General features: G+C 46.9%; 1 protein-coding gene across 1 annotated transcript in view; it reads left to right on the forward strand.

The window, feature by feature from the left end:
• The first annotated feature begins 10,933 nt into the window (after positions 1 to 10,933).
• The window catches only part of LOC109295194 (embryonic pepsinogen-like), a 16,087-nt gene continuing 8,050 nt past the window's right edge, over positions 10,934 to 18,970 (forward strand). The window contains exons 1-6 of the mRNA XM_019513893.1: positions 10,934 to 10,989; positions 11,472 to 11,628; positions 12,640 to 12,757; positions 15,339 to 15,457; positions 16,550 to 16,749; positions 17,543 to 17,656. Coding sequence (XP_019369438.1) covers positions 10,934 to 10,989; positions 11,472 to 11,628; positions 12,640 to 12,757; positions 15,339 to 15,457; positions 16,550 to 16,749; positions 17,543 to 17,656 — 764 coding nt within the window. The remainder of the gene's footprint in view (positions 10,990 to 11,471; positions 11,629 to 12,639; positions 12,758 to 15,338; positions 15,458 to 16,549; positions 16,750 to 17,542; positions 17,657 to 18,970) is intronic.

Genomic DNA, 18,970 nt, shown 5'->3' on the forward strand with positions numbered 1-18,970 from the left:
CCCTCCCTTCTCCTTTCTACTCAGAGGTGCATTTCCTCCTTCCTTCTCCACCCCCACCCCGTAACACAGCCACATTATATTCCCCTTACTCTTCCTACCGTACTTCCAACCGTACATGCAAACCTTGCTCTGACTGCTCCTCCCTCACTGTTACCCCCCACTTTTGATTCCATGATCAAAAGTGGCTTCTCAAATAAAGCAGTAGAAAGTACCTTCTCTTCTGCTCTCAGACTTTCAGGAATTATTTTTCAGACCTGGGAAATTTCACATGGTGTATCTGTCTATTAGCCATCATCCAGTATAGTGCCTGGATTCTAGATCTGGCATATTTATAATGAGGCAATGTGCACTGAAATGAGAATAGAAAAGATTCTGTAAAGCAAACAACAAAAGATCATCCCTGCCCCCACCCGCAGACCCCCAGATCTCACATATCACTCCAAATATCAAGACAGAAAATCTGATTCTGGATTGACATTTGTGCACAAGAGATCATTCCTGCGCCCCTCACCCCACCTCGATCTCACATATCACTCCACTTCTGGATTGAAATTTGTGCCTTGAGGAAAATCTCCAAGGAATACCATAAGAGAAGTCTCAAAATTAGACCAAGAAGAACCTGGTTGAATTAAGCTTTAAGGAATCCATGCAGGTCCTCCTTAAGCTAAACCCGAACTAAACTGCTTTTGCACAGGGGAAAGGTTGGGTAATCAGGACTTCACAGCTCCCATCTCATGAAGTGGCATAGTTTTGCCTGATGGCTCTACATCCACCATCTCTAGGCATTATCACTCAAAGGTTGGGGAACAGAGACATTATTTGGTGATGCAGGAGCTTTAAGGGAATCAGGCACACAGAGTCTGCCATCCTACTTCCACTGCGTCAGACCAGGGGAGGCAAAAAGACACAAAGATTACTCCCATTGCATATTCTGTGGCTCAGATGGGTCAGTCTTTTGCCAAAAATCCTAAAATAGAAAGAAACAGATGTGAAGCATGAAACAGGCTGTGGGAATAGGTATCTCAAATGCTGACATCAGCTTTTACACAGAAGCATCACAAAACAGGCATGAGAGCAAGCACCTGGCTTTTCTAGTCTCCCGTGCCACTGAACAGCTACTTGTAGCATTCAGAATGCAAGAGAACATCCGTTGAGACCATTGATGAAGGAAATGTTCAACAGCCCTCAAAATTTTGATGGATTTTTGTTGTTTTTATAGAAATGTTCATAGACATGCACAAACACCTTTTGCATACAATGTGTTCCTTTTTCTTATTTAATTTATTAAACCAGCCATGTAAGTGGCCAAACGGCATCTCTTCGCTGCACCACAATGCTCTTGAGGCTATGGTCAAAGAAGACAGACTGTGCAGGTTGATAAGGGGGCAATGGGACAGGTCAGTTAAATCCCCAGCATCAAGGGAGGAGAGTGGCTGCAGTGGTTTAAGAGACCTCAGTTCAGTTCCTGGATCTGCTGTGTATGTATGCCTTGTGGACTGTGAGCAAGTCATGTGATCTTTCTGCATCTCAAACCCCTTGCAGATGTTCATTTAATAGCATGATGAGATCTGATCCCAGACCCCAACACTTGTCCATCCTTGCCATGCCATGCAACACATGTATGGCTGAACATGTGATTCTGGGATCAGGGATCACATCACAATGATACCCTTTCTATTGCCAGAATAGGTTAGAGTCTGGGATCACCTAACTAGGAAGTTCACAGTCAGGCATTGGCAGCCCTGCATGTAGGGCTGTGGTTGCCTGGCTCTGCAAGTGCCACAGAGGGGCAAGTTCCCAAGCTCAGCTTTGAACTTACTCTCTGTGGTGGGGAGATGACCAGCTCTCCCCTCCGCCCCCAGTTGCAGGCCCTCTGGCAGCTCCAGTTGGATACTCTGAGCTGATTATTATTAGCATGAAGACAGGGCAGCCTGGTGTTCCCAACCGGCTAGGGCATGCTCAACTGGCTCTCCTCCCAACACTGAAAGTTGTCTGACTAGTTAATTGTCAGCATGGGGAGTGACGGGATGGTGTGCGGCAGCCTGGGGTGCCACACATTCACTACAAGGTGCAATGCAAATCAGCCCCAAAGAGGTCTTAATTGTATGTAAACCATCTTTGTGGCTTGTTTCTCATTTTATTGCACAGTCACTTGAGTGAATGTGTGGCAGGGTTACTTTTTATAGCGTGCAGGGCAGAAAACAGTGTTACCACTTTGCCTTATATAATCAGAAAGCATAAAAAAGACAACTCAAATTTGTTCACAGATTCATGTTGCTGAAATCACAGAGCCAAGTGTTGGACACTCCTGTTTAAAAGATGCAAAGCCCCAGTGTTAGCGCTCTGCACGGGGATGGAGCTCTCTTGGACTCAGCTATGCACCTTCTCCAGCACTCCCAGGGGTGCTGGTCTCAAGCATGCCCAGCCTACCTGCTCCTGCTCTGCTTGGCCAGACCCAGAAAGGAGTCAGGGAAGCTGGACTGCTCCGGAGATCTTTGCCTCTGGTGTGCTTGAGAGCAGTGGCGGGGGGCGCCCTCAGCACAGGTTCCTGACCCCCATCCCAGGTCTGGCACGCAAGGAGCTGCAACAGGTGGATGTGAGTGCTTGAGACCAGCATGCCTGGGAGTGCCATGGAAGCTGTATGGTTTGCTCCTGGGAAACTTTTAAATGAAAGATGCTGCAGAAAGGCAGAGCATCTACCTACCTCATGGGGGTCAGGTTGATTTTAGATAAATAGACCTGGATAATCTGCCGCTGCAGACACTACAAGATTGGAGCAGGGAATCCCAGAGGAACTCACTTTTTGAAGGTGGGGGTGTGTGTTCCCCCTCTACTCTCTACCCATTACTTACCTTAACCTCCATGTTTCAGGGAAAAGAAAAGGGGTAAAAATGGGGCATCAGGGAGTATCTGAGTGAAGGAAGGCAAATGTCTCCAAGCTGAAAATGGTATAATTTTATTTTCAGAAAATGTAAAAGTAAAAGCTGCATTTCAAAGGGAAAAGGGGAAGACATGTCAGTGCGAATGTTTTGCCTATAGAAAAAAAAGATCAAATACGTGTACCAAAATAATATGATTTTGTTAAAATATCTTTAAAAAAAGAACACGTTGGAAAGGCTGCAACCAGCAACCAGCTCTGATTGTAAGTAATTCTTTGGCTAAGCCCCTGGAACAGCACAGGATTAGAGGGCAGAGTCCAGTTTACAAGGACCACCTTAACAGTGGCATTTTCAGGGTTCAGAGTGTTTCCTTTTGCCAACTCTGGCCCCCACAGGAGTCCTGGACCTGTTTAGTAGCCCTCAGTCATGGTGGAGGGTAGTGGTGTTGTCCTTAGAGCTGCTCAGAAACATTCTGGATAGGAAAACCTCATTTCATTAAGCGCAAAATGTTTCCTTTGAAATATCTCAGGTGCAATGAACTTTTGCCAAATCCAAGATAGGATCCCAGTGATGTCTCTGGCACTATAGCAGTCCAACTGAGGAGTCTACTATAGAGCTAGAAATTCTGGAGGTGACCCTGGATCCGGGAGGTCTGCCAAGTAGATTTGTCCTTGACCTGGAGAGCCAGGAAGCAGAGATCTCCAGGCTCCTGGTGGGGCCGGGGGTGGGCCTACCAGTGAGACTGCCCTGGAGCTAGCAATACTCCATTCTGGTGTCTCATGCCCTGGAGCACTTCTCCTGATGGTTCTGCTTTAGACCTGGAGATACTGAAAGCAGACGGACCCCAAACCTGGCCAGTTGGGGACCATGGAGAGCTCCAGGAGTACCTCCTTTCACCTCACAGGATGCATCTACATGAGACACTTTACTGCACAGTCTAGCTAATTACTGCTAGTAAGCATCTGCATCTACACATGAGGATGCTAACTACGCAGTAATTGGCTCTAATCGTAAGTAAATATGCTATGCGCAAATGCAGATTTACTCATGATTAGTAACTGCACAGTAGTGCATGTGCAGCCCCCTGACCAGGAGCAAATGTGCTCCCAGGCAGCAGGGGGTGGGTGACTGCTCTCTACCCCAGGAGCTGCCTGCTGCTGGGGTGGATTCCACCACCAGAGCCCAGCTGACTTACAGAAGTGGGGGGAAGCCCACTCTTCAGCTTACTTAGCCTTCTCTTTTCTGCTCAGAAAAATGCTATATATTGGGAGTCTGTTGCTTTTATCCCAAGGAAAGCCAAATTAGTACACATGCATGCCTACACCCTCTGTGCCATGGCTCATCAAATGCCAACAGCAGGCGGAATTTGCCTCTCAAGCTACAGTTTTTGCAGCATAACAATGTAGGAGTTTCAGCCCTTTGATGACTGTGAAGTGACAAGTGATATATATAGTATATGCAATACAGTACCAAATATGAGACACTGCTTGACCACTGAGTTTTTACATATACTAGCTAAGCAGCCACCCTGGTTTGGGAAAACAGCCTCACAATCACCTACCCTCCTATTGTTCAAACCTCTCCAGCTCCTATCCTACCTTGCAGTCCTCTGTGCTGCAGAATGGAAACAGATTGACATCTGCACCTCTTCCTGACTTTGGAAATGCCCAGTGCAGGCCCAGGCACCCACCTACATGGCAGAGTCTACAGGAGTCAATTTATTAATCACTGCTCGACCTTTGCTAACTACATTGGAGTCACTGTCCATATCTACACGTGCAATTAACACCCAGCAATAAACTTTGGCACTTATTGGGATGTTTGAACATGAACCCAGGACTGCAGTATGTTGACCCAGGTTGGAGCAGTCCCACCTGGCAGTGGTCCCCAAGAGGGTCAGCCTGCCAGCCCAAGGCTGGTGCACAAGGGTGCTTGAGTGTAGTACTCCACTGTAGATACAAGTAATATCCTATGGTGGAGTTTATTAGTTTACTGAGGCCTAATAGGGCTGCATGTGTAGATGCAGAGATGTTTACTGCTGAGCTGATTAGTCAGCTCCATGATAAACTTTGCCTGTAGACACACACAGAGGAAATAGAAAAAGGAAAGCTGGGTAAGTCAGGGGACAAACGCTGAGCTATGCAGTAGAGACGGGGCAGGTCTGATGGCCAGGGGAACAGTTGTGTTAACTGGATTCCAGGCTGGCTGTGTGTTATGTGGGTCCCCTTTAAATCAGAGCAGGGGGCTGTATACTACCCTGGAATATGCTGTATGCTGCCAAAGAAGCACAGGGGATTTGAGACAGGAAAAGGAAGAGCCTTTAGGTTCCTACCCTGCCATGTGTCTTTCATAGACTTTCATAGACATTAGGGCTGGAAGGGACCTCAGAAGATCATCGAGTCCAGCCCCCCGCCCGAAGGGCAGGAAGTCAGCTGGGGTCACAGGATCCCAGCAAGATAAGCATCCAATTTGCTCTTGAAAGTGTTCAATGGAGGTGCTTGAACCACCTCCGATGGCAGGCTGTTCCAGACCTTGGGGGCTCAGATGGTAAAGAAATTCTTCCGTATGTCCAGCCTGAAATGGTCTTGCAGTAGTTTATGACCATTCAACCTCGTCATCCCTTGGGGCACTCTGGTGAACAAACGTTCCCCCAGATCGTGGTGGTCACCCCTGATAAACTTATAGGTGGCCACCAGATCATCCCTGAGCCTGTGCTTTTCCAGGGACCTCAATGTTCTGAAGAAATTTCTGGTGTGTACAGATCCTGCGCAAGGGAGGACCTGGATATACAAAGTACCATAAAGCAAAAGTGGGTACAGCTTACAATAGACCAGTTATTCCTCAGTGACTGGCCATATGCCTGGTCTTCTCACCCAGTAAATGAAAGTGGACCCACAGAGGTATAGCCATCAATGAATTAAGGCTAAAGTTATCGCAGATGGGCTTTCATATTCTAACACAGGGGTTGCCAACCAGGGGTACTTGGAAAGAGACTACCAGGTACATGTGGGCAGGCAGGGATGGAGCACCACCACCCTCCAACCTGCGCCACCGCCTCCCAGGAGGAGAGCCAGGGTGGGCTATGCCAGCAGCTCCCCTCTGCGGGCTGCACAGGTATCTCCTAGTTGGCCAGACAGGGCAGGGGGGAGCTTACACACAGGCGCCACCACCGCCATCCACCACCCCATGCCACCGCCGCTGTGTTCAAGCCCCCCTCCACTCATCATTAAATAGGCATGTTTCTAATAGTGATCATTAAATAGGCATGATTCTAGTGAGGTTCTTCAAGTATTAGGTGTCACACTATTCAGTCATTTCAGAAAAAAATATACGGTCACTACTGATAAATTTTGCAGGTGATACAGAATTTGGCAGAATGACAAAAAATGATGAAGCCAGAACAGTGACACAGAACAATTTGCATAGCTTGGTAAACTGGACCCATTCAAACACAATGTGTTTGAATACAGCCAGATGCAAAAGTACAGATCTAGGAATACAGAAATGCAGGCCACGTGGACAGAGTGAGGATTAGACCATAGAAACCATGACTGGTAATAATTTGTGGGTCAGAGTGAACGAGCACCTGCACCTCACCTTCTAGTAGCATGCCGTGGCAAAAGAACTAAGGTGATCCTCTGGTGCAGAGGAGACCAACTTTTTTGGCAGGCATGCCACAAATTAGCCCCAAAGCCTCCCTGGATGCCACTCCAATCTCCTTCCCTGAGCGTCCACTGTTTAGAAAGGAAATGGAAAAGTTGGAGACGGTACATATAAAAGCCACAAGGATGACCTGAGGGCTGGAGGAATGCCTCACGGTGAGCAGCCTTCAAGCTTCAGCTATTTAGTTGATCAAAAAAAGATTGTGAGGTTACAGAACGGAACGTTCCTTGATGAGGAAAAACATATTGTGCAGTAAAGGGATTTGGGGACCTGGGGTCAGTAAAGAAACTCAAAAAGAGTGTCTGCAGGACAATCCTTTATATACTCCTTCCCCTCAGTCTTTGTAGATGCTGGAGCAGGTTGCAGAGCAGCTGGGACCAGCTGCTCATGTGGCATAAATGAGTCTTTAGGGCTCTGTCTCAAACATGTTTAGCACATACTGAGCACCACTAGCTTTGCTCTGTTGGCTTAGAAATGGCATTTAAAGGTTTGTTTTTTTGAAACTGGCTTATAGGTATAGGTGTATGCATTAGAATGGTTCAGGTTGGGCAGTAGGTGTCAAGAGTCTGGGTCACAGAGTTTCTCCCGACCTTGGAGGGAGACAGGCTTTCTAACGCAACAAGGACACATAGTCTGGGAACACAGAAAGCATGTACCATATTGCCCATAACACCAGATAAACGTGGCACCAGCTAACAAGGCCCCAGAGCAGAGGGGCCTGAGTCCTGGTTTGGGAACAGACCGAATTAGGAGAAGGCCTGGAAAGCTACGTGGACATGTGACCATACCGAGAGACCAACAAGTGATAGCCACACATGAAGAGTCATCAGGAGTCATCAGGAGAGAAGGAGAATACAAAAGCAGGGACTTGAGAGTAACAAAAGGGTCCCTCCCTCCTCCTTCATCCTTCCCTGTCCCACCCCAGGTCCTTCCCCGTTTCTCTCCATCCTACTTCCTGAGAGGGTCACTTTCCCCAACCCCGTCCCCCAGGAAGGGTCCCCGAGGCCACCTTGGACAGAAGGCACACCACCAGCCCATCTCATCCACCCCACTGGAGGGGAGTGGGGTGTAGGCCTTGGCATCCCACCTCCAGACTGCTGACATCTGACACCTAAGGGAGAGCCTCAGAGTGAAGACTGCGTCCTGGCCAGATGTACTTTGATGACAGTCCTAGAATTTGGTAGATATATAGAATTGCTTGATTACTAATATTGTTTCTTTTCTGTTATCACTGTGGACCAATAAATTTACCTATTATCAAATAGAAAGTTCCTGGTTGGTCTGGTATCCGGATCCTAAATCCAGAGCCAACAGGCTCCATGGCCTCATTGCTGAGGTTGAAGGTGTGCAGAACAGGAACAAGAGGGCAGGACATATGTTGCACCTCCGCTCCTAGGCAGAGCAGAGGAGGTGCAGATCAGACCCTTGTCTGCAGGTTACCTTCCCAGCTTGCAGACACTCACTGACTCTATGGGCAGAGGACTTAGACAACCCACACCTCTCACCTTCCCAAGTCTCAGGGTCCTGTAATAGATTTAAGTTCCCTTTCAGCTCTCTTTTTCAGCTTTCAAGAAGCCATCTCCTCACAGCTAGGAGCCTGACTATGATATTTGAGTGTTTGGGGGATTCTCTTCATCTGAGTCTGTGTCTTCCTCTTCCCACCTGCTTCCTCGGAGAACTCTGTGGGATCAAACTCCACAGCAAACAACCCACCACAGAGGCCTGCCCCCTTTTCATAAAAAATACTGTTCATCACAAGACCCAGCCCTGGCTCCTCCGATGACAGATAATGCCAGAGTAGCCCCTTACAAGCAATTTCCTTCTCTCCCTGCTGTAAGTCACAAAGGCAATCTGATCCCTTCTGCTGTTAGTGGCATGTTTGACATTGACATATATAAATGATTTAAATCTCCTTTTTACTGCTTTCTATCTTGCTGGATAAGGGCTATGTGGTGTTACCTTTGCTTGAGGGTCACCTTTCTCAGTGTTTGCGTCGGACTCTACAGTGTGATTCTGTGCTAATAACAGGCAACACTGGGGAGCTGGACCATCTCCACAGGTACTGGTATTTGTGATTTGACCCATTTCATTATTGCCACCAAATAGGAGGCAGCAAATGTGCTAATCTTATTCTGGCAGTAGATGATATCAAATTCTTGGTTTGCAGCTCAGTGCTCTGTCATAGTAAAGTGCAGGCAGAATGCTTTTTTTTTTTCAAACAAAGGCCTACCAGGGTAACCGTGTGCTCTGGGAAGCAGCAGGGCACTGGGAAGCAGTGGCCACACATTACCAGTGGTCCAGTCACCTGGCAGCAGCTGTTAATCTTGCCATGCCTCCTGCCCCCAAGTTGTTGCCTGGGGCTGTTGCTCCGGTCACCCCTCAATAGTTACACTATAGCTTCTTAGGTAGCAATTGGGGTGACAGGCAATAAAACCTGGCATTTGTGTCTAGATTTTGATCTAGAACAGATTTGTATTCTAGAGAGGAGCAATATGTTGGAGCAAGGTTAACTGAACCACATGCATATGGCTTATTCCATCATAGAGGCAGTATAGCCAAATGAATAAGAATTAGGTCTGTTACCTAATCATCCTTCAGAGCTCTACTATCTATCCTTCCATCACAGGTTTTTCTCCTAGTCACCCTTGCCACTGTCTCAAACACAGGTATGGTGTTTGTAGTGGCCTTTCAGATACATGGACAAAAGATATATGAATATTGCTTATTTTTATTTTGTCAGTTCCTTGTCCTGCAGAGTCTAGAAACCAGTTCTAGACAGAGCAAGAAGTGGATCAAGTAAGCAGAAGGAGTGATTAGCAATCATCTAGACACTGAACAAGCTGAGACCCTATTTGTGGGGAGTCCTAACAGACCATGCCCCACTTCAAAGGCTGCAGACAATGCAGAATACCAATGCCAAGCTTCAAACGTGGGCATGGCAGCTTCAGGAGTTCAACATGAAAGTGGAACACATAAAGGGATGCCTGAATGTGGTGGCAGACTCGCTGCCCAGAAAAGATTCTGTGTAACAGGCAGGAAACCAGTGCCTGGGTGGAGGCTGCGTTACCCTAGGCCTGCGGGGGTTCTCCAGGAAGTGGGACAGCCAGCTGTAGGGTCCCTGAGAGAGACCCTTGAAGTGAGGTTTTGGATCTGGCAAAGTGAGGTGGGTGTCTCTGTGTAGTAGCACTCCCTACAGTACTGCAATACCAATGACCTTGTAAGGTCCCTTCTAGCCCCTAACATCTATGAAACTATGAAAAGGGGCAGAGGACAGATAGTGGTGTAGAAAGAGCAGTGGAAAGGCTGGGATGGAGAGCAGATGAAAGGACGAGATGGCCTTTTAGCAGATTAGGGGCATAGAGAGATGATATTTTACACTGTTGTCATTAACATGACACCAATCCAAAAAGTAGAAGACAAATCATGAAGCTGCCCAGCCTGATGGAGAATTAACCTGGAAAGAATCTAGGGTTAACATACTACTGGTGTACGTCCCACCAGTTTTGGATTCATCAGTCCACGTCCAGCCTCATGTCAGATTTTGCTAAATGCAATCAGGGAATTACTAGGGACATAGTTAAATCATGGTGAGACAAAGGCTTTTGCATGGCCCGCTGGCAGTGCACAGAGCCCATTTCACAGACATTTCATGGCAGTCCCACCCAGCGCCACTGGTTGGTGAAGCCGCCCCTGTGGCCTGCCCTTGCCTCTGATTGGCTGAGAGGCCAATCATTCATCCTGAGACTGCAGCATTCTACCTTGCATCTAGCTTCTTACAAGATGGCACCAAAACCTGCTTTCCTGACTGGCACCTTCATTTAGTCTACATCACTAGCTCAGCCTCTCAGTAGTCCTCACTCACATCATGTGCTCTATGGCTGCATTCCCTAGTCCTCTAATTCCATAGTTTCATAGATGTTAGGGGCTGGAATCGGTAGACACAACATGCCGCACTGGGATATAGCTACATATATCCATTCCCTGGTTGGCAATGGCCTATTAGGACATGAAACCAGCCAGAGACTCATGAAATGCTATCCAAGGCCAGGGAAGGGAATTCAAGTTGAATCCAAAAAAGGAAAGTATAAACAAGTGAAAGATTAAAACACTCCAACTGATTATCACAGGCACAATCTGCTGCAGCAACAAACACACGCACTGTTCTTCGGTGCAATGTACTGATGTTAGAAATTTTGTGCTATTGGGTTAGTCCTTGGTCAGCTGTTGGGGTGTTTGCAGAGTGATCTGTTATCACCAGCCTGAGCTGGAATTTCTCTTGTAATCTGACTTTCTGGAGGTCCCTCCCTGAGGAGAGTCAACCTCAGATTATAAAAGCAGGCAAGTTATATTCAACAGTCCCACATCTGTAGCAGACGTGTAGAAACAGAAGGATGAAGGTCTTGGTGGTTCTCTGTGCAATTTTTGCCCTCTCTGAAGGCGTTAGCAGGTACGTTGCTGTATGACTGCTTCTCCTTCATGTACTGCTGCTAACCAGCTTGCTTTAAAAAAAAAAAAGCATGTTGATAAAATGATCTCATGGTCCCTTCTGGCTCCCAGGTCATTTAATCTAACAACAGAGGGATAGGAAATGTAAACAGCTTAAACATGGGAAGGAGGAAAGATCTCTTTTCAGATGAGGTCTGGGAAGAGATGGGAAGTTATGAGAAGGACAAAGTCATTCCAAATGGAGAAGTTGCTTGTGCTGGCTGTGGTGAGACTATACCCATGCTTGGTAAGCGGAGGGGTATTTCAGTTGATTTTAAGTGTTTATTCCATCAGCCAAATGAGGAAACCCATTGTGAATGCCATGGGAGTTGGTGGCTTTAATGCAAACTGTTTCCCTTAGACCCAGTGCACAAGAAAAGTCTGTTGCGGGGCATTAGTGATTGCGGATCTTGGTGGTTGTTTTTTTTTTTTTTTGCACACAAGGATACCTTTGTGGAGAGGGAAGAAGCTGAGGAAACTCATGAAGGAAAAAAGCTTGCTGCAAGACTTCGTGAAGCACCACCACTATGACATCAGCACCAAATATGCACACTCGTTTGCTTCCCAAGGCGTTTATGAGCCACTCAAGAACTCCCTTGATGTGAGTTTCTGCTCTGGTACAACAGATTTGCTTCAGGGTGGGAAGTACATTATGGTTCCTTTATAGGGGATCCCAAGGCTGATTATTGGATGGGTAGGTCTACCTGCCAATATAAAGCAAAGTCCCTTTCACCACATTTTCTCATATACAAAATGCGCTGGAATAAAATATGTACCCTGATTTTGGAAGGCAGATTGAAGGGAAAAGAAGATTTTTCCTTGTAGTCAGTAATTGAACAGCAGCAGCGAGGGAGCCTGGCCTGCTCATTGCTCTGCTCCCTGTGAGTGCAGGTTTTACTTTCACTTCTGCTCAGTAATGGGCAGAAACTGCTCTTACTGTATTTCCCTCATAAGTCCCTCGATTTCCAGCGCTATTTTGGGGGGGAAAGGTGCATGTTGTATTCAAGACAATATGGTATGTTTGCATCTGACCTGAACAGACAGAGTCTATGGAACAATCTACACTGGAGCCCCACAGTACACATGTGGCCTGTGCTGGCTGGGGCATGAGGGTGCTACAGTGGGGGCTTATCTGCCAACTAGCCCTGCACTATAGCAACCTTGTGCCCCAGCCAGCCTCTCTGCAACACACTGAGCCAGGGCAGGGCACCTCCAGAATGGCAGGCTGACTTCCAGGGGGCTGCACCACCCCAGCTTAATTTGCTGCGGTCCTGTACGCACATATAAATGCTGCACCTATCAAACCTGAGACAGTTGCAGGGGTAGAGCCTCGGTGCCCAGGAGCTTTCAAATCACTAATAGCAGCACCCCCAAAATTTAGGCACATGCAATATGAGGCAGCAGCTGAGAAGCACCTTTCCCTTGATAAGTTTGGACTAGGTGCCTAAAGTGAGATTTGCCCAGATGCTTAGGTCCTTTATTGACTCTGGCTTTTGGTGCTTACTCCGGTGAGCATTTCACGTGGTTGAAGTTAAGCATTTGACATGTAGAGGACACACATGTATGTATAACTAGCTGCTGAGAATCATTTTTGTCGCTCTTACCTGAACAGGCAGAGTATTTTGGAACGATCTCCATTGGAACCCCTCCGCAGGAGTTCACTGTTGTATTTGATACCGGTTCATCCAACCTCTGGGTTCCCTCCGTCACCTGCAAGAGCGAGGCCTGCCGTAAGTAACTGATTGCTTCCTCCCCCATCTACGCTACTCCTTTAATATGGTGTGATGGAACAGATTGTGTGAGAGACCCTGTATCTGCTACTCAGGAGACCTGGCTTTAATGCCCATGTTCACAGCTACCTCCCAGTGTGACTCTCTGCCACTGGTTGTCAACCTTTTTGGGTTCAAGGAATCCCACAATAGGCTCAAGACAAAACACCACCTCTTACTTTTCACTCATTTTTGACTACAGAAAAATACTAGAGTAATTCTTCTGTTGCAAATAACTTAGATCTTAGAAAGGGTTATGACATTAAATTAGGTCCTACCAATGCAAGGTACTAAATAAATGCACATTAGTGTGCCCTAACGTGCAGTACCAAAAGTGTGTGTTTTTTAAGTGACACTTAATGCACAGTAGCTTATTTTACTGCACATTTGTATAATTGCATTTTTTTTACATAACACTTTTATGAGCAATAAAATAGGCTACTGCACATATAGGCATGCCCAGTAGTTAAGTACTAGGGAACCGCACAGCAGGAGCAGGGGTCTGAAAGAATCGCTTCTCGCTCGCTCTGAGACACTGCCCACAACTGTAGCCAGCTGCATGTCTGAGCTGGGTCACCCTTGTCATGAGAGAGGAGGAATGGCTGTCAGAGTGGGCTCAGTGAAACCTCTGGACCTTGTGCTTTAATGAACTTGCACTACTTGAGACCAAAGTGGCTTCCCAGGAAAGCTGAAGGGTGCCCACTTGAGGGTGTTTTTGCAGAGGTGAGGGCATGTTTCCTAGATGATACGGGGATGGGACAGAGTTTTCTATGGGCCTGGCTGAGCTATTGCTGAATGGCCATCTTAATGCCACCAAGGTTTGAGCTGTATAGTTATCAGCAGGCCAAGATTCAAAATCTGTGATAGGCATCTCCTGAGCTCATTTTAAATCGATGAGTTAATGTTTGTAAGAGTGGAGACCTGGTTACCATGTCAATGCACAAATGCCAATAAAGGTTGGGAAAGGGGACTCCAAATCTGCAAACTCTAATGCGTAAGTGCAGTCTCTCAAATTTCAACAAGACCAACTAGGTGTTTAGGAACAGGGACTGAAATTTGGATGTAGCAAAGTCCTCAAGGCAGGCTCGTTTTCATCTGCACAGTATTATCTCCAGCCTGTCTTGTTCTTCTCTCGCTCTGGTGGCTTTTCCTATTTTCAGAAATGTCAGAGTTGTTAAGGCACTAGGTAGTGATTCAGGGCCCAGACAGAAATGACAATTTTCACCCAATCCTGTCACAGAAAGCAGTCTATAGCCATGACCAAACAAGTGCATGGCTGCAGACAGCTGCAAAAATGGCTGATCAGGTTAAAATCTGAACCTTCATTCCATGAGGGGTCAGATGAAGACATTTCAAAACAGAGCATCTTCTGTAACTTCTGTCTGTGCTGCCTCCCAGCCTGTTTTCAGAATGGGGTGGGGGAAAGGGGACAGAGGGAGCTCAGTCTGGGCTTTTCTCAGCCCCTGCTGGAGGGTGGGGTGGGTGTATAGGACTCCCCCAAGGCTGGGTAACCCTAGAATGAGCTCCCTCTGCCCCCTTTCTCCCCTCCCATTGTGAAAGAGGCACAGGCTGGGAGGAGGAGGGGCTGTTGCCAGTGGAAATCAGATGCAGGCTGCAGCCAGAAGCTCGATTCCCTTCCCCCTGGAGCCAGCAGTGAACTTGTGCTTGGTTCCAGGGATCATTGTAACTCACAGCGTTTCCTGCAAAGTGTTCTCAGTTACAGCAGGGGGCTGCACTTCTGTCTGCGCTCTCAGACCCTGCTCTCAGAGTTCCCCTGTAACTTTGGGCGAAGCGCTTATCTGCTTTTTATCACCCAAAGACTAACAGCACTGCCCTGCCCTTCCCCAGAGGGAAGTTTTGAGGATAAATGCATTAACTACTATGAGAAACTATGCTACTACCATGTGTTATAAAATACAACATGGCCTGGAATAACATGCACCTTGTTTTAGGAAGGCAAAAAAAGGATTTCCAGAATTAGGGCTTCATAGATGTGGCACAGACCTAAAAATTCTGTAAAAGGCTGTGAAACAAAAGTGACACAAGGAGTAGCCAGCGGACAGCTAAACTGTCAGAAGAAAAGTTAGCTTGATTAATGGATGGAAATCAAAACCCTTAAAAAAAAGAGAGAGAGACAGCGAGAGAAAGAGATGACCATTAATGTCTGTTGAGTGAAGAACAATGAATCATTAAATCAATTAACTCCCTCAGGTGCCTGAAAGGAAATCCCAGTGCTCCTGCTGGGCACTTGATCTTGGAAAAGAAATCAGAGCAGGGGGCTTCTCCTTCAGTCAGAAATCCAGCTTCTCTCCTTAATATATACACCCTGATTTGGGAGGGAGGGGAAAGTGGGTGTTCGATGCAAGAAAAACATGGTATGTGGGCAGAGGCCAAAGAAATACCTTAGATTTTACTAAGTGCTTCTAAATGCAGAACATGAAGTTAAGAGCATTGATTACACTACACAGTTATGTGCTGAGCTTTATTTTCTTCTTTACAGTAGGGCTGGATGCTGATGCTTTTTCTAAATATTCTTTTGCAGAAAATCACCGGAGGTTTGATCCGTCAAAATCCTCCACCTACCAAGGCACAGGGACCAGCATATCCATTCAGTATGGCATAGGCAGCATGGACGGGGTTGTGGGATCCGATACAGTGATAGTAAGTACTAATGCAGCAGAAAGGCTACAGCCCTCCCCATTATTTCAGTGATTCACAAACATAGTAGCGCTGTGCCAGCTTACACCCGCTGGGGATCTCATTCTGGAGGAGACAATAAATGGCAAGTCTCTTAGTGAAGCTACTTACACCCTGGCTGCTACGCAAACAATGAAACAGGCTTGGCTGTACAATTGGGCACTGTGGCTTAGACCCACAAAGGGACTTAGGTGCATAACTCCTGGCTAAGAGTTAGGACATAGGCACACTGCCCCAGGGACACATGCCATAGGGCACACTGTTTTCAAAGATGCCTCCTCTTCACAGGGTGGGGTACTTTGCCTTTCCACAATACCCTTTTTGAGGATGCAGGTCCATAAGCTCATCTCTTGCTCAGTAATAGGTTTACAACAGCCATCTGCCCTGGCCATAGGCCCATGCAGAGTATACTCACAGTACAAATACTTACCTTTTTTACACCTCATGGGAGCACTGGCTTCTTTGGCTCCTTTCTTATATAACTCTCCACGGAGGTGGTGCCAGGAGTGAGTGTACAAACAATCATAAAGGCCATCCACCCAGTGCTAAACCAGCATCTTTGCAACGGGCAGTTGGGGAACAGGACTATTCTGCAAGCACATTACCCTCTCTGCCATCCCCCAGAGCCCTGCCAGTCTGTCTTTTCCTGGGGTGAATACCTCCAGTGAAGTCCCCAACACATGTCCAGGCATTGAGAGCTGTGAGCACTTTGAGGAGCGGATACATATCAGCTCTCTCAAGTTGCTGCCCACAGTAGGCACTGTGACTGTGTCTGGTCCCTCAGTGGCAGGGGAGATAGCCTGACTGATCAGAGCTATCCCAGAAGAGGGGTGAAAACCAGAATAAAGTTCTCTATGAGTACTCAATTTGAGCGTGTGTACACTGTCTCTCGTGCTTTCTGGATGTGTAAAGCACAGAGCAGCAAAAACCCTGTCTTGTAAGAACAGCTTTACCCCCTCAGCATTGCTTTTATATGACATTTCCTTCAAATACTGATTAACTCAGTGGTTTTCTGGCCAGATAAGGAGCTAAAGAACTGATCCATCTCCTTCCCAGGTTTCCTCCCTCATCGACACCAACCAGCAGTTAGCACTGAGCACCAGCGAGCCAGGACCTTTTTTCACCTACACCAAATTTGATGGGATCCTGGGCCTGGGCTATCCAGATCTAGCTGTTGGTGGGCTTATTCCTGTCTTTGATAACATGATGACCGAGAACGTGGTGCAGCAGCACTTGTTTTCAGTGTACCTCAGTGTGTAAGTGACTTGTAGAACATGGAAGTAATGTATTTCCATAGGAGTGTGGGGGAAAATCCTGGACCAAGATACTCTGCTTGCTTCCTGCTGTAGTTAGCTCCATTTTATAAACATGATGTTTCAGGCATAGAGAGGTGCAGTGACTTGCCTACAGCCACCATCACCAGTGGTAGAACCAAGAATATGGCTGGTGTACGGTCCACGAGAACACATTGCCTGTTCATTGAAACAAAGTCCTGTTCCCTGTCCGTGGGTTAGTCCCAGTGACTCTTTAGCAAGCAGTGATTACAGTGCTAGCCTGAGTTTCATCCTGGCCTGACTCACTACGTAAACTGGGTCAAGACAATCTTCTTCTCTGTGCCTTTGTTTCTTGCTCTATAAAACGGGGATACTGCTGTTGAAAGCACTCTAAGTCCCCTAGTGAAAAGTATCCTAGGAGAGCTAAATTATTCACTAGCTGTTATGCTGCTTGATTGGTCACCGAAGTCACACTCTGCTGCCCCTCCCACATGACTTAAAGAATTTTAAACAAAAGAATAGCAAATGGTGAAAAAGAAGTGATGGTCTTGCTGGTGGAAATATTCTTAAATTGATCATTTCTCTGAAATGATTCAGTTAGAAACAAATGCACGTGTTTTTACCTGTTTTTTTTTAATGAAAGCAATTATTATTAGGAATGGTCCATTACTGAGACTGTACTTCTTTGGCAAGGGGACTGTCTTTTTTAGTTTCCGTATTTGTACAGCACCTAACACTGGTATTTCATGTAATTATATGCATTTGTCATTTTTAGAGAACAAAATGGTAGTATGCTCATTTTTGGGGGAATTGATGAATCTTACTTTACTGGCCCTGTCCACTGGATCCCTGTCTCTCACCAGCGCTATTGGCAGATCTCATTGGACAGGTATGTAACACACAAAGGTGATTAAATCAATCTGGTGGTCTTTGGCACACTTCCACAGTTGCAGTTATAAACTCAAAGCTCATTTTTCCTTTATTAGTACCAAATTCACATCGACTTTAGCGGTCAGGATGTCAGTGATGCCTAACTCCCCTAGGCCCTCTCTTGTATATTCTGCTAGGTCCTATGTGCATCCTTTGGTTGCCTAAATACCTTTGTAAATCTGGTCTTAGGCCCCATGTCCCCGAAGTGTGCCTTTAACTGTCTGTGCTCACTTTTCCTGAGCTTCTTCCCAAGTCATCAAGTAAAGCAATATACTCCAGTGAATAAACTGGAACACAGGAAACCAATATGTTCCCAACCTTGGCACTGACCGGCTGAGTGACTCTGATGATGTCACTGCACATCCCTATGGACTTTTACAGAAATCACAATAAAGATCTGCTATTATCTCCATTCCAGATACATGGTAGGACAGATAGGGCTCACATAAGTTTTGGCTGGGGTGTGGGCTGTCAGTTCAAGGGGATGTGCTAGAGCAGGAGTCACCATAGAGCACACTGTGGTCAAGGTAGTGTCAGTCCAAGTCCAAATCATGAAGCCAGGGTTCATCTGGCCCAAAGAAGGCCACTGGTTGTACCATGAAGTCCAAGCCAAGGACAGGACCACTCAAGAGCAGGCAGGGCAGGAACACCAGTCCAAGATGGGATCAGGCAGGCATAGCAGTGGAGACAGACACGACTTAGGGAAAAATCCAGGCAGGAGTGAGGCAGAGGTTCAGGCAGTGCAAGGTACTGGCAGGAACAAGGCACGGGTCCACGTGAGGCAAGATTGAGGATCTAGGTGAAAGCAAGCAGTCAAGTAGGCTACAAGCTTCTAAGTGGCCCAGGAGACCCAGATTAGCAGTTGAGTTGCTGGTCGGAGCTTATGTAGGCCAGTGTGGGTGGGACCTCTTCCTGTGGGCCCTGGGGATCACCCAGTCAGGGCCCTGATCACCTCCAGCTGGAGCTTGGAGCTGGATCAGCCCCAGCTGAGCGTGGACTCCATACAGCCAGTCCTCAACTTGTATGAATTGTCATAGTTCAGTTATGCCAATGGAGCTGGACTGAAATCTGAGCCAGTTTTCTTGGAGCTGTTGCAAATGTAAGCAAGGAGTGAGAAGGTTCCTGTTGATTTCATGGGCTTCGGATTGCATCCTTCATGTTATGGCAGTTGACTATGGAGGCCAGGCTCCTTGAGTCCTTATCCAGGCAGGTGTCAGGATGAAGTCAATGAGAGGTGTCTTCAGTAAGGACGGTGCATTTACTGACTCAGCCA

The sequence above is a fragment of the Gavialis gangeticus genome, unplaced genomic scaffold (assembly GCF_001723915.1).
Source record: "Gavialis gangeticus isolate Ggan-Ray unplaced genomic scaffold, GavGan_comp1, whole genome shotgun sequence".
In the NCBI taxonomy this organism is placed as follows: Eukaryota; Metazoa; Chordata; order Crocodylia; family Gavialidae; genus Gavialis; species Gavialis gangeticus.